We start from the raw sequence: 26,670 nt of genomic DNA, 5'->3' as shown, positions 1-26,670 counted from the left end.
GGCTTTCAGAGCATGTCCTTAATGGTAAATAGCATAATTGTGTACCCTTAAGGGTGGGAAGTTATTTTAGGCATTGGCAACACACATGCTGGCATCAAGACTTGACACCAGCTTTCTCAGGCTCTTTGCTATCTTAGGTCTGCATGGGGAACAGGGGCAAGCTTAGAAAGCAGCAATTTTGCCCTGCTGCTGCTCAGGCAGCGATGGTTGGGTGGTGTTTTGGTAGCGCCACATACACTTTTTGAGAAGGAGTGAGCCAGCTGCTGTGCACACTGGGGCTTGCTGGGACCGTTTGCTAATCCTTCTCACTGCTCCTCCGCATTTTTTTCAGCATGAAAATTTTGTAGGGGGAAACACCTATGAGCAGTTCCCCACATCGCCCTCGTATTTCCGCAACACAGCTGCATCTGTGCAGAGCATGACTGACGGCTTGCCCACAGCTACCTTGATAAGCATGCAGCAATGCTAGACCCTGGTGCCCCCTCATAGTCAGCGTCCCTCTCAGCTCCTGGGTGTATGGTGCAGCTTGAGCACCTGCATGGGCCGTGGGTGACATGGGAAGACAGTGAGATTTATGTTGCATTTGTTGTTTTTATTTTCAGAGCCTGGTTTGTGAGCCATTCTCCCGAATTAATATGCGAGGCTTGCTGGAGCTGGGGATACCCACCACCTGCCCAGAGGAGTGCTTGGAGGAACATAGCTTGATCTCCCTCTTGTGGAAAATTATCGGAACTAAATTCTCGTGATACTAAAGAAGAAAAGTCCAGCATCGGCGAACAAATGATGGCAGCAGTTACCGTGCCACCTGATGCTCCTGTCGGCCCTCAAGGAAATGAAGAGATGGACTCTCTGATCGTACTGCATTATAATTACACAGGAAAGCTTATTTTAAGGGAAAAGGCAACTGATAACATAGACCTGCCCGCTATTGCATTTCTGATCCTATGTAGTTTCATAGTCCTGGAAAACTTGATGGTGTTGATTGCCATATGGAAAAACAATAAATTTCACAACCGCATGTACTTTTTTATTGGCAATCTAGCTCTCTGTGATCTTTTAGCTGGGATTGTTTACAAAGTAAACATTCTTATGTCTGGGAAGAAAACTCTAAGCTTGTCCTCCACAATCTGGTTCATTAGGGAAGGCAGTATGTTTGTTGCCCTGGGAGCCTCCACTTTCAGCTTACTAGCAATAGCTATTGAGCGGCATTTGACCATGATTAAAATGAGGCCTTACGATGCAAATAAAAAATACAGAGTGTTCCTTCTCATTGGTACGTGCTGGCTTATTTCGATTTCCTTGGGTGCCTTACCCATCCTCGGCTGGAACTGTATAAACAACTTACCAGATTGCTCAACAATTTTGCCTCTATACTCCAAGAAGTATGTTGTGTTCTGCATTAGTATCTTCATAGCCATTTTGGTTGCCATTGTCATCCTTTATGCCCGTATCTACATCCTGGTAAAGTCCAGCAGTCGTAATGTCACTAACCACAATAACTCGGAGCGGTCCATGGCACTTCTTAGGACTGTTGTGATCGTTGTTAGTGTCTTCATTGCCTGTTGGTCTCCGCTGTTCATCTTGTTCCTCATTGACGTGGCCTGCAGAGTCAAGGAGTGCTCTATCTTGTACAAAGCCAACTGGTTTATTGCTCTGGCGGTCATCAATTCTGCAATGAACCCCATCATCTACACTCTGGCCAGTAAGGAAATGCGTCGGGCTTTCTTTCGCCTTGTTTGTGGCTGCCTGGTGAAATCCAAGGTGGCCAGATCTTTGCCTATTCAGCCCACACCAGATCACAGTCGAAGTAAATCCAGCAGCAGCAATACCCAGAAGCCAAAGGAAGATTTCCCCCCGATGAATGTTCCCTCGTGTATCGCTGAGAAAAATGAATCTTCCTTTCACAACGGAAACTTCTGTAAGTAAAGGACTTCTCAAGACAAGTACCTTTCTGTGGCTTTTAGATTTAAACTACAAGTGTGGTTTAAGCATTCATGCACTTAAGTCACAGGGGAAAACACTAACCACTTATTTAACTTTGAGGACTTACTTATCAACAATCATTTGCTTTGGGCGTTCATTCAGTAGCACACCTGATTCAGAAAAAAACCTTTCATGCTACCCAACAGCCAGGACAGAGTCCGTGCACATCTAATGACACTGTGCACCATGATGGCATTGCATGATGAGGCTGCATTTGGCACTGCCTGATTTTGCAAGACATCAAGAAAACCTGTTAGAAACTTCAGCGTTCACTAAACACTGCTGACGATTGGAAAACGAGCCCGATTATTGCCGACTGGGAGAAAAGCTCGTTACGTATGTTGGTGATTATAGTTCTCTATATGTATCTTGCTGTTATGTTAATGGCCTTATATGTATGTGGTATAAATAGCTGTATATTTGTACAATTCCTTATTAAAAAGTTGTTGTTTGGTAAAAGTTTACAATGTGCTAAACATTGTATTGCAGTATACAGTGTAAGGTGACAAATTATACAAGTAGATAGATGTCTTTCAATGGGGATATTTGAAAATATATGAAGTAGTAGCTTTTAACTGACAGAAACTTTAACATGTCATATCAATGCAGTATTTTTATTTTTTCCACTGTTATTCAAACTTTTCATGTTTAGTGAAAGACAACATGACAGTTGTCACTGTGACATTTCACAACTTATTTTAAACAAGCAGTAGTAAACAAACATTGAGAAGGGTCTATATATGTTTAATTACTATTTAAAGTAGTTAAAATATGACCCAACAATACACGTGTATCAAGTGTATGTACTGTTTCAATGCATATATTTTTACTTACTATTTCCAATGTATTTAAAAATGTATGTCAAACCTATGTAAACCTGTGTACATTGTGAATGCACTACCTAAGCTGAGATTCTTCAGTTCTGAAAGAGACATACAATTTCAGAAAGCAATGAACCACAAATGGGTCCCTATGGAGTTCCTTCTTTTCTCTCCAGGCACTTAACCACAGCATAGGATTGTGTTAGAAATTCTCCCTGGGAAGAAGTCCAGCCAGTGGGACAAGATCCCATTTTCTGGCAATGGGACCCTACACTCCTACCGTCTCCAGGCACCTTTGCAGATACAAGAAGGAAGATGCGGTACAACAGGATCATGCTGAAGGGCATATCTCCATTTATACCTGACCCTGCCTTGGATTTGGAATGAAGGCCTGTTTAGTTTGGAAGACCTTCCAACTTTCCTGGAGCCCCAGACCTACTCCTTTGAGAGGCTGTTCCAGAGAAACCTGTATGAAAACAACTTTATGGTTCATCGCTGCCTTACCAGCCTCAGTACAGGATGGTGTTCAGCATCAGAGGGATCCCCTGAGACCTAGAGCAGTTAAGACTTCATAAACATCTGGTTTCAAGTCCCCATGGAAGTGGCCCATGGTACTTCCATCAATAGTACTTTATGGCTGGAGGCTTCAGTGGAGGTTGATGGGAAATTCTGAGATTAGTTCCCGTTGTCTTTCAGTAGGAATGTAAACATCTGACTTTATTGGGCTCTTTCAGAGATTTGTGTTTAATGTCTCAAACCATGCCTTGCCTTATGCACAGTCAGAACTATTTGAGACTTTTTTAATACACAGCCGGAAAGAGCTCATCCTTAACCTTACTCCGGTCTTGAACATTTAAAGCAGCAGCATTAGACTCTTCCCAAGTATGTACAGTGTATAAGTTGTGTAATGTGTGTAGCAAAAGCCTTTAAAATGTAGAGGTTTGCATTGTGATTATCTTTTACAAGTTAACAGTCTGCCTGTAAATGTTCTACGCTGTTAGAAAAGTGTAAGAACAAAGAAAAACTGTATTTGAATAACTGTGAAAGAGAGTAGTAAATCAGAAATAATTTCTACCAAAAATGTTGAAAAGCAGTGCACTTAGAGAAGAAGAGGAAGCTAAACTAAGCTCAGCATGATATAACTGTATGAACTGCAAATACAGGCTGGGTCAGCAGCTCTGTAGCTTTGTGAGAAATAGAGCTGGTGACATTGCATTGCCATGGCTCACTTAGGTTTTTAGACCTTATAGTGCTATTTGGCTGTATTTCCAGTGTGGAAGTTCTCCCCTGAAGTTGTGTCTTTGAAAACTGCCAGCTAAAATATTTGTATTCTTCTAAATGTTAGTTTATGAGGTGGTGGCATGTGGCAGCATTCCTTGCTATTGTAGAGCAGAAAGGCCTTAGCAACACAACGGTTTGCAAAAACATTGTGGCTGACCCCACATGAAGTCTCTTGTCAAGGATGTTACATGATTCTCACTATTTAGGTGAAAAAAAATGGATATTTTTAATAGCCGAAGTCCAAGAACATGCACATAAAAGTGAGTTTTAACATCTGGATTCTAGCCTTAGCTATTGTCAGAGTTGTTGCAAGGTACAAGTAATGCAAGCAACTCCGCTGTTGGAGGCCATGTGATTGTCAGTACAAAAACCTTTCACTCTACTTTGATTTCCTTCTCTTATTTTGGAGCTGTGGGGATATTTTGTTAGTTCACTACCCTGCTGTACTTGAAGCAGGCTCCTAAGATTCATAGGTTCACGTGTAACACTGATAATATAATTTACAAAGTACTTAGGGCTGAAGCGGTCAGGTTGGACGCGGCTCTGAGCAACCTGATCTAGTTGAAGATGTCCCCGCCCATGGCAGGGGGGTTGGACTAGATGACCTTTAAAGGTCCGTTCCAACCCAAACTATTCTATGATTCTATGATTCTATGAAGAGAAAAAAACTATTGTGGATACAGTCTTCAGTGGGTACATCTCACTGGGACGTATTAGGTAAAGCACAGATTCTGGAAGATTTCAGAGCAAAATTTTAAAGTAGGACAAGTCAAGGGCTTAGCAGTGGACCATAAACAACCAAGAAGATGTCCTATTCTTGAATCTGGAAAAAGATGGAGAATAGCTTCTTTCACCCTAAAATATTAGAAAATCCCTTAAAATACATCCCAGAATCCAAGCTTTTTATCATCTAGGCTGATTTGAGCATACCAGAAACTGAATCAGGTCTCCCTTTCCCAGTTGGTTTTACATGGAGCAAAAGCTACAAAGGAGACTAACATTTCATTCATATTATTTAACGAATTGGAATATTTATTTTGGTTCTGGATTACAAAAGAAATGCAAATCAAACCACCTAAGGAGAAAAAAAGCTTTCACAAGATGCTTTCCAAGAGTCTTTTATTGCCAACTGTCTTACAGAGTGTTGTCAACTCATTAGGTACCACAAACGTATTGAAAACTTTTAATTAAATCTCAAACCTTTGAACTGAAGCTGTGTAGCAGTCATTTTTCAAAGAATTGTAAAAAAGGTTCTGGCCTTCTGTGGAAAACATGCATTTAAATTCTGGGTGTCGTGCCTGAAAGCAGTACCTGTGGGAACGCTGTGCAGCCAAAGGTGGTAGGATCTGCCTCCACCACTCCCGGAGGTGGAGGAAGGCTTTCCTCCTGCTTTCCAAGACTCGGTCCAAGACCCAAGACTCAGTCCCTTGGCTCTCCTGCTCAGAGGGCTGGCTGCTCCGGCAGCACTGCACATGGCTGCTGACTTGGAAAGGCACATTTTACAAGGAGCAACTGTAATAGGGGTGTCGCGCTGCCTACAAAGTTTGCCATTTCCAACTGCTCTAGTAAGGAAATGGAAAACACACCCGTGTGGAAAGTGCCAGGTGCCAAACAGCTGGGATCCTGAGAGCAGCCGGTCCACCCCTGCTGAGCAGAGCTGTGCTGGCGTCCACCCTGGGTACTGCCATTTAATCCACTAACACAACCAAGGGCACAGCTCGGCCCCTTGCCTTTTCTGGGAGCTGTGGACCCCACGGCAGCCCCAGGCCTGGGGACGCTCCCTTCTCATGGCAAAAATCATGGGGGGCAGGCACGGCAGCAGTGATCAGGGGTTTCTGCATGGCCACCATTGAGCCATGAGGCTTGCCGCAGCCCTGAGGCCTCATGGCACCTGAAGTGGTCCGGAGGCACCGTGCAGAGGCCTGAGGCCTCATGGCACCTGAAGTGGTCCAGAGACATGCAGAGGCGTGCTGGTGCCCATGCTGCCTTCAGAGCTGCATTTCTTCTCCCCAAGAACAACATAACTTCCCAGGGCATCTCCGGGCTCAGCTTTTCTCCAAGTGGGTAAGAGGGAAGGGCCTTTGCAAGGAGACACTTGGGCAGTGGAGGAAGAGAATTTGGGAAACATCAGCCCAGCTAAGCTTCCTTCTGACATGGAGCCTTTCTCCTCTCCACGGTACACTAAATAGCTGCTCTTGCATGGACCTTGTCCTTGCAGTCACTCTCCATGGAACGACCATGAAGTTGGCTACCCTTGGCTACCCTCACCTATTCAGTGTGCCAAGCAGGAAAGTTACCTTTTCAGGAGAGGGCATCATCTGGCCCAGAAAGAGGGCCTGTATGAGCAATTACTTGCATTGTAAAAACGGTATTTGTCAAAAATGAACTCGTGGAAATCAATGTTGCCTCTGTCAAAGTACACGGAGCTCCTCTGGTATAAAGTCAGTGTGTCTGAGGTCAAACTCCTCACGTGCCATTTGGTCCTCTGACATTTTTCATCCCTGTTTCTACTGAGATGAGTAGTTCCTTGACTTATTCAATATCCAGGTAAACCCTGTAAAATTTCATTTATTCTGCTACAAGGAATGCCCATTTTATTCCTTCAGGTAAATTAAAAAAAAACCCAAACAACAAATTAGGCCATTAGGGAACCTGGGCATAGGAGAACAGACTCAAGCCCACTTTACATGCATTTCGATTTGATAGTAGTGCTCATTATTTTATTACTTTGGTTAATCATATACAAACTGAATAATCAGAAAACAGTTGCATGACACTTATATTCCAAATTCTGTTGCTCAAGGACTTCCTCAGAGACAAAATTTGCCTCTATAACCAGAATACCACAATCAGCGGACAGGCAAAAACTTGAGATTCACAAAAGTCGTTGGGAATATAAATGATCACAATATTTCCACATACATTATTTTTCCTGCAATTCTCAGATAAAAATGTTTCTAAAAGTAATAAATATTAATAAATAACAAATGTACAGTCAAACTCCCTTTTACAGCAAAATATTCACTTTTTTGTTTTGTTGTTGCTGCCCACATAATGCAAAGAAAAACATTTACCTCAGAAGAAGAAACCTGGCTTCTTTTGAGGTTTAACTCTGCAGGACTTTACTGAGAAGCAGTTATCACACCAATCCAGCCACAAAGGACACAAATATATACCGATCATAATCTTTACATTCTTCATTTAACAAAAAATTTCACTTATTTTGAATGAATATTTGCCTGGGTGTGTTTGGTGGGTTTTGCCTCACAGAACAAAAAGGAGGACTGCTGGAAAAAGCTGTCATTTGACCTGTATGTTATTTGTCCTTCATGATAGCTACATAAAGTGTAGATCTGCGTCTTAATCTCAAAATCTGAGGCTACCTTGCTTTTCTGAGTCATCCGTGCTGTCTCTTACAAAGTGGGGTAGCAGAATGAGTCACCCAGCTTTAACTTCTTTCTTCCTTTGGTTTCCACAGCCTGTTCTGTTGTCAAACAAGGTTTAAACACTCTTTATTTAGCTTTTCCCCTATATGATGCTTTTGCTAGAAATGTGTAGCTCTGAAATCTTCTCCCCCTTACTGTGCTGTCTCTTACAAAGTGGGGTAGCAGAATGATTCACCCAGCTTTAACTTCTTTCTTCCTTTGGTTTCCACAGCCTGTTCTGTGTCAAACAAGGTTTAAACACTCTTTATTTAGCTTTTCCCCTATATGATGCTTTTGCTAGATGTGTAGCTCTCTGAAATCTTCTCCCCCTTACTGAGCCAGAAAAAAAAAAAAAAAAAAAAAAAAAGCCCTGCTTTTTCTCAGTGGAAGCCATACAAGGTGCTTATGATGAAGGATGCAGAGGAACAGATCAGGGCTTATGAACACAAATGTCTCAAAAAGAGATGAGATGTAGGCATTGCCTAAGTATTTTGCAGTTCCCCTCCCCAGAGGTTCTGCTTTAACCCTATCAACCAGTTAGCATGTTTATAATTTGGTGACTCTCTGTTCTCATTCGTGGCTTATATGCCTTTTGGCTTGCGTTACCAGGCTTCACATTTCTTATCCCTAAAAAAAGCTCCCAAGACAGCTTTTCACTCCCTATCCACGCCTCTGGTTAACTGCAGGCAAATTGTATTGCCGTGTTATCTTTTCCACAGGCCTGCCCTCATTCCAGCTGCATCAAATGCAGATGTGAGCAAGGTCCACAGACACTGTGTGCGAGTGAGTAGAGTAAGTACAGCTGAGCACAGAGCTTTTAGTGGGAATTTGCCCATGTCCTGACAGCTTTGAGCAAGCATAGGTTTGTGGAGAGTACAACCCTAGGTTTGGGCAAAAAGACCATGCAAATCAACCTATTTTTGACACTACGGTAAATGTGAATTTGGATTTTATGCAGACATATTTTGAAAATGTCTGGAAGATAAAAAGGGAAGTGTGTCTGTTACTTCAGCTTAGACTTTGTTTATGCAAATATGGTTTACTTAATATAAATTCTTGCTTCCGCCACTTACTTCAGATAGACATTGGATGCTAAGAACAAAGGCTTGAAAGCAGGATTTGTAACCTGTTGTCAGAACATTCACAAGTTCCAAATTTCCCCTTTAGAGCTGTAAATTTCCTGGAAGCTGCAAAACTCTGCTAGTTTTCAAATGAAGCATTTGCTACTTGCAAATATCTAAATATGCATCAATTCTATTATGAATACATTGTAGCTGGCATCTGGCACTTGATGTGCCAGCAGCAATTGCACTGTGGTATAAATTTTATAAATTCTCCTCATCTAACTGCACAGCTTTATGCCTGGGAACCATGATGATAAGAAATGTGAGCATATTATTCCACAGAGGAGAAAAAGAATGGACCCAGGATATAGAAAATTTAGTGCTGGCAGGTGACATTTACCAGATTGTTAGTAAACGTTTTCTTCCGGTGACAGTGCACATTTTGCACTGAAATCCTTGTCCCAGGACTATGTCCCTTGTTCAAGCTTGTATTGAACATGTGTGGCAGAGGGGTTTCTGGCAGAACCAGTGTTACCTCCCATTGTGAACCCTGTAGGATGTGAAGTGGAGGGAAGCTGCTGTATAACCTTGTATCCTCACCGTGTGTGCAAAGCCGTGGGCAGGGAGGCAGGCAGTAAGCCATGGAAATTGCACCTTCTCCTATGGTCTCCACGCAGGCATGGCCAATTTGAACATCCTCTTCTTGCATTAGGGAAGGGAACGTGGGAATCCTCACACTGAGTAAACTCCCATTGAAGTCAGAAGGTAATTCAGTTTTCAAATCACTTTTTCTATCTTTGAGGTTTCATTGCGTCTGAAGCATCTGAAATAACTGAAAGTTTGGGAACATGACTATACCTCAATGTCCAATCTGTCACTGCCAGCCTCACTGGAAAATTTTATTATCCTAATAATGACTCTAGATCTGCAATAAAATGAATCAGAACCATTTGGTTCACTTTTGAAAGTTGTTTAAAGGAATCAAATGCATTTTCATTGCACATAATTCACATAGTAACAACACAACTGGAATCAAAACTGGTAAGAAGATAGAACTCAAAATCAATGTAGACAGTCTTGCAGGATATTTAGAGTTTCAGTTCTGACTTCTTAGCTATCCCCTAGGAAAATATCAAAGGATACCATAATATTGTCTAATCTCAGTGATTTCTATTGAGTCTAGTAAATTTGTTCTTTCAGTAAAACCCCAGTTCTTGAAGTTATGGTCCTGAATTACCACCAGCAAGTGTCTAGCCCTTGGGATTGCATCAAGGAGAATAAAAACAAATGGTGGGGGGACTCAAAACCGAAGGCAAACATTAAAAGGCTCAAATCATTGTGCTGTCAGCTGCCTGGTTTTCAGCCAATCACACAGCATTTGAGCCCATCTCATAACTTCTACATCTCTTAAATTGCTGGCAGTGTTGGCTCCTCACAGAAATGAGCCCTGCCTCTCTAGCAGGTTCAATTCGCTCTTGTTGAGCTCAGTGTAAAATGGTCTTTGACTCTAACAACAACAAGAGGTTTGGAACTGCTATCCAAATGGCTATACGGTTTTTACATCATTTTCATATAGAGGAAAGCCAAATCTACCGGAGTGACAGTGACAAAAAGCAATGGCAGGATCCACAATAGAAGCATTGATTGGCCCAAGTGCCCTTCCTTCTGGACAGCTTTGAGATCATTTGGTTCCCAGTGACTTAGAAAAGCCTCTGGATCATCACACCTGGCCAGACAGGATCTCCTGGCCCATTGCGGCAGCAGGACACTGTCGCAGCCCAAAGGCGCTACCACTACCTAGGGCCAAACTGCATCTGATCAACCTTTGCATCACCAATGGGCATGCTGAGCTGGGCAAATTGGCTGTGCTGACAGAGCAGCTTAAAATAGCCACATTTTCCTGGAGGCAGAGTTTGTGAAATGTAGTCTGGGGAATTTAATATTTCTGTCAAGATGTTTCATTTTGTGTCTCCTTGCCACCTGCTTTAATTTCCAAAACATGCAGCTAAGCGGCTGCTAAGTTATTAAAGCTACAGCTAGGACAATGGTAAAAAATTTTAGATGCTTATTTCAGGGTATGTTTAGTGCCTTCATTCATACACCCATATCTTGCCACATTTTTCCAGGCATACACCGACAGATTATTGAGGAATCTAAAACAAACATAGGCAGCAGGTGGGATTTTTGAAGGCACCTAAGGGAGTTAGGCACCTGGCTCTTACTGAAGTGATATACAACATTTGAAGGACAAAAGAGGCCTTCCTTTGTAATTAGTGATATCACACTAAAAACTTTCCAGGACATGGCTGTAGGGATGAGGGAGCACAGAATGACAAGTGTTATATATGACAAAAAAGGTGGCAACTGAGATACTTCAAACTGGAACATGGTGAGACATGGATGCTCTTAAATAAAGTCATTTTGATGGATACTGCTTTGGGGTATAAAAAGTCCTCACCTTCCCTTGCAATTTCCAACCTGGTAAAAGGACAACCCAAATTTTAAGAATTCCACTAACCTCAGTGCCATACTAATTTGGGTTGCAATGCAGCATTTAATTTCTTTTCTTTGCTCTGAGCTCCCACCCAGACCTAAAAATATCAATTAACAACTATCTGCAATAAAATTAACCAGAAGCATTTGGTTCACTAATATCTTAGTTTGGCTTCTGAATGTCTTGATTACAGAATCAAGTGTATTTTTATTGCACAGATCACATGATTAGTCTTAGGTGCCTCAATCATTTCCATTCTTGAGATCAACCAAAACCAAACTTCCCAAGTGGCAACTTCACCATATTTCAAAGCAGAAGGTACAAGAAAATTATTTCAGAATTTTAATATAATAATCCTACCTGAATGGATTCTAAGTGAATCCTTCAGTCAGTTTGGTTGTAATTTGACAACTTTTTAAACTTAGCAAATTCTTAAAACCAAGTCTAATTTTAAGTAGATTTAAGTATTGACTACTTCAGGGTAGGCAGGTGCTTAACCTAGACTTACCCTGCTGAGTCGTGGCCTGTATGAATCAAGTCTAAAGATTTGCTTTGAGATACTGGTGCTAGAGAAGACCTTGGAACGCTGAAGGCTAAATCCTGACTCTGGCACAAACTTTGTCTTTACAGGAACTGTGTCTATTGAATTTGGCTCTTGATAAGCTTCATAAAACAGGAAAATAAGTTCATATAGTGCTTGCATTTGAATAGTACAAACCTTCCTTAAAATATTTCCCAGTATCAAAAGCCAAGGACATTTCTGCCAGAAATGCATCTTCAGTGTATGTGTATTTTTCAACTTGATATTGAGAAAAAAGCAGTATATTTGCAATACCTATCACTGGCTGAAGGCCAAAGTCAAGTTCCTTTGGTAGGTAAATGCAAATTATATCATTTGCAAAACTGACCACTGAGTCATGATAGTTTTCACTGTTTATAAGAAGAAAAGATTTTCCAGAGATGTCTTTGACCAGCCGTGTACATTTTGCATTAAACCTATTAAACACAAGTTATTTGAACTTGCCTAATTGGTATGTATCATCTCATTGAAGGCTGGTAATCAAGGACACCTAGATCTTCACTATAAGCAGAGAACTACTTATAAATAACCTTAGCACTCAAATTAATAAATTAAAGTTACAGAATATTGTTATATTATTGTTAGAAAAATCAAATACACACACCTTGTACACAGAGAGATCACACCAAATCATTGTTAAAGCAAGATACAAATGTTTTGAGTAGCTTCATATAAGAATTCAAACTTGACATCAGAAAGATAAAATGCTTTTGATATCAGTGACACTAAATAACACTTTTAAAAATCATTTTATGCTAAATTTCCGAGTTGGAATACTAGTTGCTGAATTCAGACACCTTCCATGGTTAACCAGCGTAATCCACCTGTAATCCCCATAGTTGTGCTTCTTAGGTAAAATCAGAAATAAGATTCCCAATATTCATTTTCTCAAGAAATTGAGACTGCTGAATTCTATTTTTATCTGAACAATCACAATTGGCATTTTTCTTCTGGTAAAAACACATGGCACAGAAGATGGTTCTATACCATCAACAGACTGACTTGAAAAATATAAATATATACTGTATTTATATATATAATGTGTATATATACACTATCAATATTCACATTAGAGAATCTGAACAATTTTATTGAAATTACTTTTTAAGAAAGCCTTCTGCTGTGACTTCATGTCTACATAAAGCATTGAGAATTTTCAAGTGTACTGTGTGAAATAGGGCTTCTTAAACCTAAAGAAAACATACTGGTGAAATATATGTGATTATGCATTTTTTTTTTAATCTACATGGTTTTTCAGATCTGCAATTTCCACCAGTTATAGCTTGCAAATTACAAAAACTAAAATAGTTATCTGGAGTCAGTGTTTCCTCTCAGCAGGCTGCTGCAGGCAGAGTTCACTCCCAGAAGAAACTATTGGCAGATTATTCTCGAGATGATGATTGATGAGATGACTTATGCTGTCAAAGACACGATCTTTTGTACGAACCTTCAGAAAAATGATGCAAAAAGATAGATTAAAGAGCAAAATACTTTTCCCCTTAACTTCGCACTAAAATTCTCTAAGAATAAAATGACACAATTAATCATGTTTTAGAGACTCATCCATCTCCCATCAAAATCAGTGGAAATCTGGCATTTCTGGAGTTTTGCTTCTGTTTTGTCTCTTACTCCCTCTATTCTCTCCAAACAGATATTTTGCATGCTACCTATGGGCCAGTCTACTACTATTACTCTTTCTGAATAGGTCTGCTTGAAAACTTTCTATACAACATTTTGTTTCACTGTAAGTCAGATTTTTAGATCAAATTTTCTTCTTCTAGAGACCACCTGCTTCTTTTAAGTGCTTTCACCTTTTTCATTAGAAAGATCTGTCCCTCCAGAGATGCCAGAACGCAACTCTTCTCCATGCGCCTCAGCATCTTTGTGCTTCCCTTAGCAAAGACCTTCTTCAGGGCCTGGAAAATTCCCTTCCCCGAAAGCGATCCAGCCACCACGTGTGCTTGGCTTGGGTTTGCCCCACGCTGCACGGTACACACCTGTGCCTTTGAAACCGAAACACTTCAGGGCAGGGAACGTAATTTTTCTAACCCATTTACCAGCCCCCTGCACCGGCATCCTGCTAAGTAAATTATTACACCCATGGCAGGAGGAAACTGATATTGCAAGGTGAAACAGTCAAAAATCAGGACAGGCCAAAAACTAATCTATATTACAAAACAATCTCCAATTAACCACATCTTCACAAAACATTTCCTTCCTATGTTTAAAATGAGTTAGGCATACAGCTTCCATAGGCAGAGCTGAGGTCCTCTCATGTGAATGTCACGGTGCAGTAAAGCTTTGTATTGGGATGGCTCTGCACTGCCTCAAACAAAAGCCTGTGAACACCGCTCTGAAGTGAGGCATGTCATCTATTTTCCGTGAACTTTTCTCAGAAACAGAGCACAACTTTTGTTAAAACTTTCCAAAGCGAGCTTATGCTGTGGTGGGCACCTCCCTTGAAATATTTCAGTCTTCATCATTAAGTTCTGGCAAAACTGCTAGAAACTTAGCACAGAATGTCACGGAGTAAAAAACCAAACAAACAATGTTGATGGCAAATGGTGCTGTCTGCTCGGTCCGCATGTAGCTGCGTCACTGAAGAAAACCAACAGGCTCTCCCGATTTCTGAAACATACTGCTTTGAAACATCACTTTCTGTAATTATTCAAAGCTATATTTTCAAAATGGAAAGATACATTTAAAACAGCAGTAACTTTCCTTATCTGTATTCAGATTAACACATTTTCAGTCCATTCAACCTAGCTGAGAGTTTTCTCACCATAAGCAATACGCTCTGCCATCACAAGAGTTCAAGCCCTAATTCTACATCCAGCAAAAATCCTGGAGTCCTCCATTTTAAACATCCCTTACCTGAACTAGAGATTTTTTTTTTTTTCTTGTCAGCTGGATGAGAGCAGAAGCAACTGGACAGTTAACTCTGCTCTGAAAACACACCCTTAAGAGCTATAATATGTCACTGAGTAATTTGTGTGTGAAATGAATTTTCAAGCAGCCTTCGTGTGAATCGATTTTTACAAATAATCACGCTGAGGCCACGCGGAAGAAATGCAAGCTGCTGGCATGCTGCTGCGGCTGGCCACACACTGGCATTTTACTGACGATTCGCCACCCTGACAAGTTGCAAATACGCCTGCTGAGGAGCTGTGTCAGGATCCCACAAATCATATAGACAGCACAGCTAACATAAATACAGCTGCAGAAAAGCTGTTGTTATCAAGCGGTCCCTCCTGAGCAAGGAGCTTCAGAGCCATTTGGGCCATGATGGCACATCACAAGTAGGCTGAGGGAGGGGATGGGTGCAGAGAACAAGCAGGTGCCTATGCAAGGAGGTCAGCAAATTAGTGCTGCTCTTAAAGGCAGTGCAGAAAAGATGGGGGGCCTCTGTCCTTTGCCTACAGGAGGAAAATTACCTGGGAGTCAGGTCTAAACACTCCATGCCAGTCAGCAGAGCAGCAGAGCTCCCGGTGGGACATAGCATCCCTGCGCTTGCCACATCACACAGCAGCATTTTCCTTGCAGTAGCCTGTAAGAGCTATTTGTGGGTTTATGTTGAAGGGAGAACTAGGGGGCCTTGCTGCAGGAGTCACAAAACTGCTGGCAAAAGTTTAGCCAAGGAGGCCGCCCCCCAAGAGGCGTAGGGCCAGTTCCCCAGGCTGGTGTCCCGGTCAAGCCCAGGACTAGGCGGTTGGCACCTAAAAAGTGCAAAACCATTCTTCGACTGCCCTCATGTGGCCAATGTAATTACAACAAGTACCATGGGCATTCCTCATTGCAACATTACAGACTGGATGTAATCCAGGCATAATTCGGCTGGCCTGCTGCAGGTTTCTCAGCTGAAAGAGATGCCAACAGGCCAACTCCTTGACAGGAGTTTCTCATTTACTTTGGGGCTTGTCATCTAACGTTGTACTTTACAGAGGAAGAGGAGTTGCCCACTCTCAGCTGTCAGGAGTCAAGAATAAAATGTATGGCAATGCTTTCATTCTCTCAGACGAGACTAAGCCTCCCCAGAAGCAGGACAGGACAGCTGCAGAAAACTGGAGCTCCCTTGCCCTCTCCATCCTGCTGCTAGGAGGGTCCCTTCGTCCGCTAAGGGATGCATCCTGTGCAGCAAAGAGATGGAGCAGGTTTACCCCAATTGTCTCCTGGGCTTACGTGCAGGAAAACATGGAGGGCCTAGTCCATATCCTGGCTGACAGAGAGGTCATGTGGAAATTGCCAGCACACAGGCTGGCTGAACTTGCATAGCCACCAGCAGCTTCTCAGCAGGAAGGCTAAAGAAGTGGCTTAGCTGCACTTTTGACTAAGACAGTACTGCAGTGGCCAAAGCTTGACCTTGCTGGGGAATCAGGTCCCTAAGGTTCCCTGCAACGTGCAGAAGTCATGCAGTGGGTCTTCTGCTAGGCATCAGGAAGAGAATTAGAGATATGATGGCATATTAGAGATATGAGGCTGCACTTATGATCAGTTGTGAATAAGCTGTAAACAAGATTAAACACAGTTAGAGAAAATGTGGAGTCAGAAACCTCCTGTACTACTGAGGAGTCAGCACTTACAGTTCCTTCTGGGTCCACCAAAAGAAGATGCTTGGCTTGTCCATTGTGCATGCCTGTTAGCACATAGGAGCCAGGATTCGTGGTACTCTTCCTCACAAGGAAGTCTCCACATTTCTTTAACAGCTGTTCTGCTTCTTTCCTGCTCATCTCTCCTTGATACCACGGCTCTATACTCAACTCTTCGGCTACAGTCCAGTCAGCTGCTCTGGATAAAAGAGGACTGGTGCATCCAGTGGAGGTGGATTTACTCAACGCAGCCTCAGCTGTTTGGTTCTTGAGGGCATCTTCAAATGGTTCTAGAAATAGAAACAAGGGCAAGTTCATTCAGAGGTAAATCATGTTACAAAATGGTGATATTCCAGTCATTTTTAATTGGATTTATTTTGTGTTATAGCCACTTCCGTTTATCTTTATGAAAAAACTGAGGGAAGATGTACTGCTAGGCCTACTGATTTATGGATTATATTAAGACCAAGGAGTGTAATATGTTAAAAATGTATGTTATACGCAGAAAGATGCTGATAAAAATCAGAGCGAACCTTGGCAGGAGCTTTCGAAAGGTAGTGATTTTATTTCAGTAATGGCTATTGTCAACAGTTGCATTTATATGCCCTGGTACCGAGCAAAGCTCTCCTTTTCTCTTGCCAGCTACATCAGACAGTTTCATTTCAAATAAATTGCATAATATGGGTACCCAATGTCATTATACTCATATCTGGTCTCTCTTCAAGCAACATATTCATTTAAAAATTATCCATTACTGAGTCTCCATCCCAAGGGTATGTCTAGAAGGGATCAGTCACCATTATCACTCAGCCTACCCCTAGCCTCCAGCTAGGAAGAGGACTTTGCAACATAGACACAGGCTAACACCTTTACCATGATTTACCTAGCTGAAATCAGCCTCAGGGAAGCATCTTTTAAACCTCAGCTAAATCCTGAACTCTGTTACTTTCTGTAGAGTGGAATGGAAAGTTGTGTCATTACAGATCCCAACAGCCTTACAGAAATAGTAAATAGGTCAGTGCGTGCTTCATTATATGCTGTACTGACCTATTGGAAGCTCTTTTCCCTTGCAAGACCTTCATCGGGCCAACTAGTGCATATTAAAAAGAGATACTGTTCTGTGCCCACTAGACTTACTAAAGGACATCTGCAGAGCAGTACCGTGAAGCAATACACCAGCTCTAAACAGACTGCTCAGATGCGAGGAGTACATAGCTATGTTTGCATGGGGCCACAGAGGGGTTAGTTTAGCTCAGAGAAATAGGGTAAATACTGTGCTGTCACAGCTTGTTGATACCTCAGCTAATTCTTAAAACCAGCTTATATATGTCTTCGCTACATTGCAGTCTGCACAAAGCCCAACACGTTTAGCTTGACAAACCACTAACTTAGGGCTAGTTGACTTTTCCCCAATGATCCAATGGTTAATAAAGATTAATGAAGGCTGGAAGATGAGCAATCAGTTTTCCCTATTTTTAGGAAAAGAATGTGTATAAAATAGAGGTAAGCATGTGCATGTTTTAAGGTCACAGCATATTAGAAATCAAGGTTAACATCCCTGATTTCAGACAGCAGAATTTTCTCATTTCAGATATATATTCACAGATATATACTCCCTCAACTTTCTGCCCTCCCCCTTTCTTTCAGTCCCAAATCTCCCTAAGCTGTGGAAATAGAGCCATATCTCAGCAAAAACATGCCAGGAAGACAGTTTTATGTACACTGAGATAACAGAAATGTAGATACGTTCTTTTACAAATAACATATAGGCACCAACTGCTTTGTCTCACTGCCTCTTAATTATGTGAATGGAATTAAGTAAATCATGGGTCAGCAATTGATTGGAGGTAGGAAGAGTAGAAAAACAAAGAAAATTTTCTGTTTACCAAACTGCTTTCCCCATATTTCCTGTTAAGTATCTCTTCAAGGCTGAAAACAGTGTGTATTGGTAGCACCATCATCAAATTATGACTGATGCTTAAGCCACTGTTTTACGGCTATGGCTATGATTGTGATTTTGGAAAAGCTGACTTCAAAGTTGGAACAGATAGCTAGATAGGATAGTAGGCCTATGCAGAGCAAGGGATATCTCAGCCTTTCAATTTCCCTCCCAGCTTCCTTGTTGCACAGGGTTTTTGTAGTATGCGTTGACTTCCTAGTAACATATTCGCAGGACAGGCTGGAGCTAATGCTCCGGCCATTCACTCATTCACTTTCCTGTATGACAAGCCTCCTGACTTATTTTACTCCTGACGTAGTTGCCTGTGATGCTAAGGATAACACAGGCTGCAAAACTCAGCTTAACTCAGATATACTACAAACTAGCTTCAATTCTTTGGCCACCCTTATTTTAACTTGGTCAGATATGAAACCACCGCCAACTCCAAAATTCACCATAACTCCACCAGGAATACTAAAATTTGGAGAATTTAAAAATTATTTTTATACAGACCTAATGCATAAACATATTGGGTCATTTGTTAGAAAGGGAGTGAATAGGAAGGGAACTCACTCATGTCAAACAGATCTTTTCCTGGGCTGCTCTCTTTGGTATCATCTGTTGTTCCACTGAAGGTACTTTCAGCATCTGCCTGAAGTGCCAATAGAGCTTCTGTATTTATATGCTGGGTGTTTACGTATGTTGGTATCTCTGCTGTTGGGGTTACTTGTGATTTCCCTTCCGGCATACTACAAATATCCAGAGATCCTAGAAAATGCAAGACTTTTTTTCTTCTTTTTTGTATTTGACAGAACAGTGTTGTTATAATGACCAAATAACATCACACCCCATCACCACAGGTTTAAAATTCCCTGGAATGGGATGTAAAGTCAATAACTGCAGGATCTAGTAGAAAAAAAATGTTGATGAATGGATTCAGAACTGTGTTTCGGTGAGGGTTTGGGGAGGGGAGTATTATTCAGGAGGAAAGGAAAATTTTATAAATAAAGACTGTCTGTTTCAAAACTGATATTCAGTTGCAGAGTCACAAGAGGAGGAAATGGAATAAAATCCTCAAATCTGTGCAGATTAACAACAGATAACATAGTCTGGCATTTGAAAAGAAAGTGTCCCCAGAAACGCAGTAAAGCTGTCACATAAAGGTGGAAGGGGTGAAATTTCACACATATGTTTTGATGTGATTTGCTTAAAATTCATGGACAACAACAACAAGAACAATATGCATTATTTGTTATTTGTGGAGCAGAGGTCATGTGCAAACACATGCATTGCTCCACATTTGAAAAAAAACTTCTGACTTTAGGCTCTTCCTTTGGAAACTCCATCTTGCATACCCCAGTGGGTCAGAGTTTCAGAACAGACCAGGCAGCCTGCCTTTAAATACCATGGCAAGCTAGATAGCTGAAGGTTTGGGGCAACTCTGTTTATGAACTGCTCTGCAAAAGATAAGATTTTATGAAGGTGTGCATTTGATAATTTATCCAGAGGTAGTTACCAAATGCTTTTCACTGATATCAACACTAAAATTCAGACAAATATATCAACAAAGTGCAGTTCATCAGGTCTTGCTTCCCAGAAATCAATCAATACCAAAAGCTCCGTATGAAGACTGCATAAAAAAGCCAATTGCAAGTGCCTTTACTTGCTACTATTTTTTCACACAGCATCCTAGGAAGAAACTAGCTTTTCCCACTAGATTTGCTACAGCTTCATTACCTTTAAAGATGAAACTTCTTACCTCTGCTACTCCAATACAGCCTCACAGCCCAGCAAAATCATACTGCAGGTAGGAAAACTTCACCATACAAAGATGGGCACGCTACAGGAATATGTTATTCTCAAAGAAGCCTTAAGACTTTGAGGCATCAGACTTTCACATGCTTTGCCCACCCAAGACCTCCTGCAGTATTACAGCTAAAACTAGCAAAACTCACCTTGCTTAACAGGCCCATGATGCCAGTCTTCACTGAATTTGTCTCCTAAGTGACGACTCTGGTAATAGGTTTGCTCTCCTCCCACTCCTGCTGCAGACTGGAATGGACACATGTGCAAAGAAATTTTCAATTACCTTTAAAATGCTCAGATATATTATGAGTGGCTCTGACAATTTCCTTGGCTGTATTCTGTGTACTCCCACTCTTCATTTCCGATTCATCATGGTGTCAGAATATATATCTCACAAATGCATTTGTGTAGGAGTAAGATATTACTGGTGACCTTCATGTAAACTTCCCTGCTTCCTGCTTTTATTAACCCCTGCAATCCCAAATGATACATCATCTCCACATAGCAAGCCCTGACAAACTATGTCAGAAAAGCATTCCGCAGAAACACACCAGGGACCAGAAGACACCCCCAGCACCCTCCAAAGCATGAGCTGAAAAACTCACATTGGTACCAGGGGACACACTCAGGTACTGAAGGGAGGATGTTGTCTACAGATAAGGCCTCTCTGGATTTAAGCAGAGCTGTGCTAGATCTGAAAACTCCTCTTAGGTGGCTACGTTGATACTGCAGTCAAACTTCTAACAGCAATGCTGGTAGAAATATCTGAGCTGACCTCAGTTCAACGTGAGGTGAAAAACCTACCTAGGAACCTGGCTGAATACTGATCGCTGCTGAGCTATTAACATAATGAACTGTTAGTAATGACTGCACTAGATTGTTATAACAGCTCTGCACCAAATCCTTCCCAGTAGTGTGCACTATTTGATGCTCTCCGAAGCAGACATGGTTTCTACAAATGCAGTAACCCTCAGTGGATTTCTCTTCCTTGAACCTGTGTAATCTTTTAACACCATGAGGAGCTCAACTGCTGTTTGTTCTGAACCTGCCTAATTTGTTGCCCCCTAGATCTTCAATGCCCATTCAAAAGGAAACTGGCCACACATGAAGGGCTGTAAGCTATAATTGGTCCCAATGCATCCACCTTAAAATACACATTTTCTAAAAATTTTTGATCCATCAGCAGGAGGGCAGAGATGCAATTGCACTGACCTGAGCTGTATCTGCAGCAGTGGGAAGTCTTGCTTTGAGCCTGGCATCAATGAAGCCGCCAGGGGGGGGCATTTTATTTGGGATGTTGTTGTAATAGGGATGTTCTGTTGCCTCGTTATCTTCTTCCATCCATGGCTCATCAAAACTCTGCATCCTGTAAGAAAGTGTGTACTTTATTTTGCCCCTCGCTTGCAAAGCACTTACAGATACTTGCAGCATGTTAAGACTGCCTGTCAGGGGATCACCATTGCATATTATTTTGACAATTCAGCTACTATTATAAGTCAGAAAGCAATGATGGATCATGCAGCAGACCCGCTCTGTTTAGATAAACTTGATCTAAACCTCCTTTGCAATGGACGAAATTCTTCATGCTGAGTAAAGGATGTTTTTACTTAGCTTTAAAAAACACTATAAACTGCATTAACAAACAATTTTATTTAACCTTACAGTAGCATTTGTAATATTATTACTTGATTGATTGACTAAGCCTTAAAACTTTGTCTTTAATTATGGCTGCTCTATCACCAATATAGATCTGGAAGAACTTCACAAAATCAAGAGATCGTATCTGTGGTTTCAGTCTACATTTAACAGTCGTTTACACAAGTCTAAAGTGAGTACAGAATGCTTCCAGATTAGGATAGTAGCATTTTATAGTCACCATACACTCATTTTACTCTGATATAAGAGATTAGACAGGGTACCAGCTCACTGGGATTTATACTAATGTTAGCAAGCATATAGCAACCCATGACACAGCTCACTAAAGAAAACAGAATGCTATATCCCAGCCTTTTAAACCTACACAAGCAGACAGATTTTGTATCCTCCAGAGAACAATGCAGTCAAAGCCTCTGTATAATACATCACATTCCTAAAAATTTCACCCTGGCTAATATCAGAAATAGTGAACCATCACTAGTCATTTTGGAAGCCCAGCAACTCTAGCTCACTTCATCTAAATTGACAGATTTACCGCTATAACAGTAAAAACTATGAGGAAATGCCACAAATAACATCCATTCTTGGCCATCCAACACTGCCTACTAACTACAACAGAAAAAGCATGATCATTTCAGGAAGTCCACTGTGAAATCCATATTTATCCCATTCTTTTAAAATGACTGTGCTCCTTTCATATTCATTAGACAAACCCTGCTTTGCTAATTCAGCAGAAATCTCTTTTCAAAGTATTTAAATCCTGTTCGTCTCCAGCAACTTTGTCCACAGCACATTTTATTAAATAAATACAAAGCTAAAGAATATCCTTTAGCAGTCTTCTGCAACCGTACTTACCTATCATGGAAGGTAGGTATCTTAGAGGGGCACTGCAAGTATTGCTTAAATCGAAGCTCAAACGCTTGCCCTATGGTGCTGATGACATCCTGGGCCAGGCCATCACAGCATTCCAGTATATGACAAGCTAAATGAAAAAGATTTGACACATGCACATGCAAATCATTGTTTATGTTATGGTGGGATGCACTGACCTATGACAAAACACCTACATGTCAGGCATAGTTGCCCTATTCATGGTGTGCACATTTCAATAAAACCCAATTCTGGCACAGTGAATTTCAGCCAATGGGGTCTTTTTAAAGGTTAAATAAAATTGCTGTGGTGTGTAACTGCAAGAGGCAAGACCACAAATCAGTTCCACAATTTTAACAAGTCCATACAGACAGGAAATCTCATAAAATTTCACTTGTTATTACCTGAATGCAAGAGATTATTGAGAATTCTGAGCTTTAAGTTGAGATTATAAAAATACTAACAGATGGTAACAACAAAAAAAGCTTTCTTTGCTTTCCTCAATTTTATCTCCGCTAATCACCCCAAGTTTGCAAGCTGTTCACTTCCTTTGAATTTCCAGAATTTCCCAAATTACAGGCTGAGGGAGGAGCAGTGACTAGGATACTTCCTAGATCCTGGGCCCTGATCCAATTCCAGTAATACAGAGGGCTGGTACCTTTTCCCACTTGTCTGTATGAAGACACTCCCAGCAAACTGGGGGATCACTGGGGAGCACAGAGCCAGGACCCCAGTTAACTCCGGCACTCCCCCATGCGCCACCTCTCTGAACCCACTGTGACAGAGGCAGTAAGGAGGGAGGCTGGCAACACAAGCTCTCTTCCTATGGGAGACCGAGAAACCTTTATCAGCTGTCTGAGCAGCCAAATCCGTCCCAGTTTTAAATCAGAGAGTGGCTTGGAGGTATCATCTTATGCGACAACATAAACAGGCGAACTCGTGAAGATTTCACCTAACACTGCAGGAACGTAGATGGGTGTTAAGAGCTGGAAGCTAAAGGTCTGAATGAACAACACCTTGATGATATTCAGAAAAGCCCAGGCAAGTTCATTTTCCATATTAAGTGCTGGACAAACACATGGTCTACTGGCTAGAGCCTGGATTGGATGTGAAACTCTGGTTCTTTTCCAAGCCCTGCCACACTACAGTGGGACCTTGTTCAAGGTTACTGACTGCTTTAATAACCTCAATGTAAATTCTTCAGCTGAAAAACTGCATTTTAGTATACACCCAGGTAGTGTCCACCTCAGTGGAATCAAGTGCTTTGGATGCCAATGTCCTACAAATAAGGGTTGGTCATGACATTTGTGTGACATAATTTTAGTTAAAGCAATATAGGAAGACTAAGGAGGTTTAGCAATGACTTCTCAGAGGCTGATCTGCCGGACAGACTTCTGAAGAGGCCAGAATAAAGGGCCAAGAAACCTGCAGTTATGCAGGTACAGAATGACCAGGGCACCAAGCTGTCTCTCCCTCAGCAGCAGCAGCACCTCACGCAGCATGAGATGGCACCAGTCACAGTGCTGCCCTGCTAAACAGATCCAGTGATGCTCTCTTCTTATAGCATCTGCTGTGCCAACAAGCATGCTGAGGCAATGCCTGATTCAGGGGAAATGTCCTTAGCTGCATGTTGAAAGTGGATTCAGCAGCCAAAAACAGGACCTCCATGTGTTCAAAGACAGAGGTAGACATCCCTGGCCAGCAGCAGGATATTTGCTGTTTACCCCTTCTGCGCCACTGCTGGCGGCAGTGAACAGTCAGCCCCCAGATAAGGTGCAGACTTATCTCCGTGAATGTGGACCAAAAGTAGTTAGGCCAAACAAAGCTATAATTTTCGCACTCTATAACTAGAGCGGGGATTTAAAGAGGCTACATTGCTCACTGCTAAACCTGTCTGGAGCTGAAATGAAGCATGAGTCATTAAGTAGTTTCGGTAGGTGACATAATGAGTAACCTGTTTCCTTGGATACGTGAATGGACTTTCAGCAGGTAGGAGATGTGCTTCTTGTAAAAGGTTGGGAAGGTTTGGCTCACACAGAGATGATTTCTTGTGAATGTTACAGCAGAAGACAGACAGCCTTTAGCTTGCTAGATCCAGAATATAAAGCATGAAGAGAGCTTTTCCATCCTTGGGAAGAAATTAGTCTAATATGCAAGTGAAAGCTATACTACAGCATCAGTGCTAGTGTCAGTAACAGCAGCAGTAACATTTTCACTAGATACAGAAGTAAATTCAGACTCACTTCTAAAGTAATTTGCAGATAACACAAAGACTGACAGAGTAGCCAGAGATGGTGAAAGAGGGCAATCCAGATCCCTTGGTAAACTAGACCTTTTTCAAAAATGTGTTTTAATACTGGTCACATACAGTCACTGATCTGCAAACCACTGATATACACACACAACTGGGGAAAGCTCCCATGGAAAGCTGTAATGCAGAAGGTTTAAAGATCACAGCATGAAAGAATTTCACATGAGATAACAGTGCTTCACTGCAGCAAAAAGGGCCTATGAGAAACCAGCTAATGACAAGGACAAAAGCAAGTAAGAATAGGAAGGTGCGTCCTCTGTAGGACTGACTGCTGACATTAATACTGGATTACTCCAAACAATAACAGGCATCATCTACCTTTTAAAAAAATGCAGAAAAATGAAAGGAGGAGGAACAGAAATTATCTGAAGGATGGAGGATGTGCACTGCAGCTGGAGACCTACAGGGTTCACTCTGTCAAACCTTTCCTAAAGAAAACTGAGAAATTACTTGGACTAAATACACCACAGGAAGACAATACCAGGTGCTTAGATGACTCCTCAATCTAGGATAGATTAGCTCAACAAAGAACGGTGACAGGAAGCTGCGGCTAAACACATTCAACTTAGATATAAGGAGCATAGTCCATGAAACAGTTTTTATATAGAATCCACTCACACAGGAACAGAAAACAGAGCACAGGGCTCCTCCAAATCCTACAGTGCAAATGTCTGGTCTGCGATGCTGGTTCACTACATTGCCACTGAGATCTCTCAGTACAACTAAATCAGTCTCTGGTTTAGCAAAAGGGTACTGCTAAAGCAGGAGGGGTGGAGAGCAGGTCTGCACCACACAGCCTACAGTCTGATGCCAGAGCCTTTCTAATGGGGGACACATGATGTTGGAACATAGCAAGCATGGCAAAGAACTGGACTATCTCCTTACCTCCCACTCCCCATAAATTTTCTAGGTGTTTCACTAAGATTCAGCATATTACTATGTTTAGTGCAGGTATTATTTACAAGCTAATGCTCTCAAGTCTGGACATCTCTGCAAATGGACACAACAGATTCTTGAGGTACCTAAGATCATTAAAGGTGACAAAATACGGAAGCTATTGAATTAGTTGTGCCCACGGTAAGGTGGCAGCTCAGGGTTTGTAGGGTCGGCATTTTGGAGTTAAAGTGTCTGAATTCTGCAGAAATCCTGTTGGAAGTACTTGAGTCTTTTTTTGGAGCTAGTCTTTTTTTTTCTATGAATCTATGAATAATAAATAGATTCTCAGGTACATCATACAATACTTTGTATCTAGCATTAAGACCTAATGATGCTTTCTGCATTACAAGCAGGAATGTTTTCTACACCTATTATTTCAGACTGTAATTTACACTTTTTATAATTTACTTTTATTTTTGAGAATCTGAACTGGTTCTTAGTCTTTGAAGACAATCAGCAAGAGGTTCCCTGTTCCTGACTGATCGCTCATAAAGCAATACAACCTTGAATAAAACTTCACTGAGAAAGAGGATTACAGCCTCCAGCAAGCTGGCTCGAAAGCTCCGTATTTGATAAAGGATCTGCTTATGCCAGGAAGAATTAGGCATGTACTGAGAAGACCTAACAGATTCAGCCACCTCATCGGAGGACTTAATCAGAGGACTGCTTAGTTCTTGCATAGTGATTGGGTGTAGGTAAGAGTTAGCTGTTGCCTAGAAGCTCACGCAGCCAAGTAAGGCAAGTGTTTGATTTAAGAGATGAAGAAAATCCAAGTGATATTTGGAGATGAACTACAGGCAAGACCTGTTCCAAGTTTGAGAACCAATTTGCACATGGCTGTTCCTTATTGCTACACAATCTTTCCATGACTCTGTCAAAGGCAATCTTTTTATTGGGCTGCATTTTTTTTTTTTTTGG

At 41.5% G+C, this 26,670-nt stretch overlaps 2 protein-coding genes across 2 annotated transcripts in view; one reads left to right on the top strand and one right to left on the bottom strand.

Annotated features, from left to right (window-relative positions):
• Positions 1-780: 780 nt before the first annotated feature.
• Positions 781-1,926, top strand: S1PR3 (sphingosine-1-phosphate receptor 3). Its single transcript, XM_009281651.1, has one exon. It carries the CDS (start codon positions 781-783, stop codon positions 1,924-1,926), a length of 1,146 nt encoding a protein of 381 aa, XP_009279926.1.
• An 11,040-nt stretch (positions 1,927-12,966) lies between these two features.
• Positions 12,967-26,670, bottom strand: part of SHC3 (SHC adaptor protein 3) — a 59,060-nt gene continuing 45,356 nt past the window's right edge. The window contains exons 7-12 of the mRNA XM_009281639.1: positions 22,491-22,617; positions 21,192-21,345; positions 20,129-20,225; positions 18,747-18,941; positions 16,229-16,524; positions 12,967-13,095 (exon numbers count right to left, since the gene is read on the bottom strand). Coding sequence (XP_009279914.1) covers positions 12,967-13,095; positions 16,229-16,524; positions 18,747-18,941; positions 20,129-20,225; positions 21,192-21,345; positions 22,491-22,617 — 998 coding nt within the window. The remainder of the gene's footprint in view (positions 13,096-16,228; positions 16,525-18,746; positions 18,942-20,128; positions 20,226-21,191; positions 21,346-22,490; positions 22,618-26,670) is intronic.

Source organism: Aptenodytes forsteri, unplaced genomic scaffold (genome assembly GCF_000699145.1).
Source record: "Aptenodytes forsteri isolate BGI_AS27 unplaced genomic scaffold, ASM69914v1 Scaffold220, whole genome shotgun sequence".
Classification (NCBI taxonomy): domain Eukaryota; kingdom Metazoa; phylum Chordata; class Aves; order Sphenisciformes; family Spheniscidae; genus Aptenodytes; species Aptenodytes forsteri.
The sequence above is the reverse complement of the archived record's forward strand: the minus strand, read 5'-3'. Positions and strand labels throughout refer to the sequence as shown.

Excerpts from the sequence above, each read along its gene's own strand:
- S1PR3 (XM_009281651.1), top strand. The coding sequence starts at position 781 with ATGATGGCAGCAGTTACCGTGCCACCTGATGCTCCTGTCGGCCCTCAA.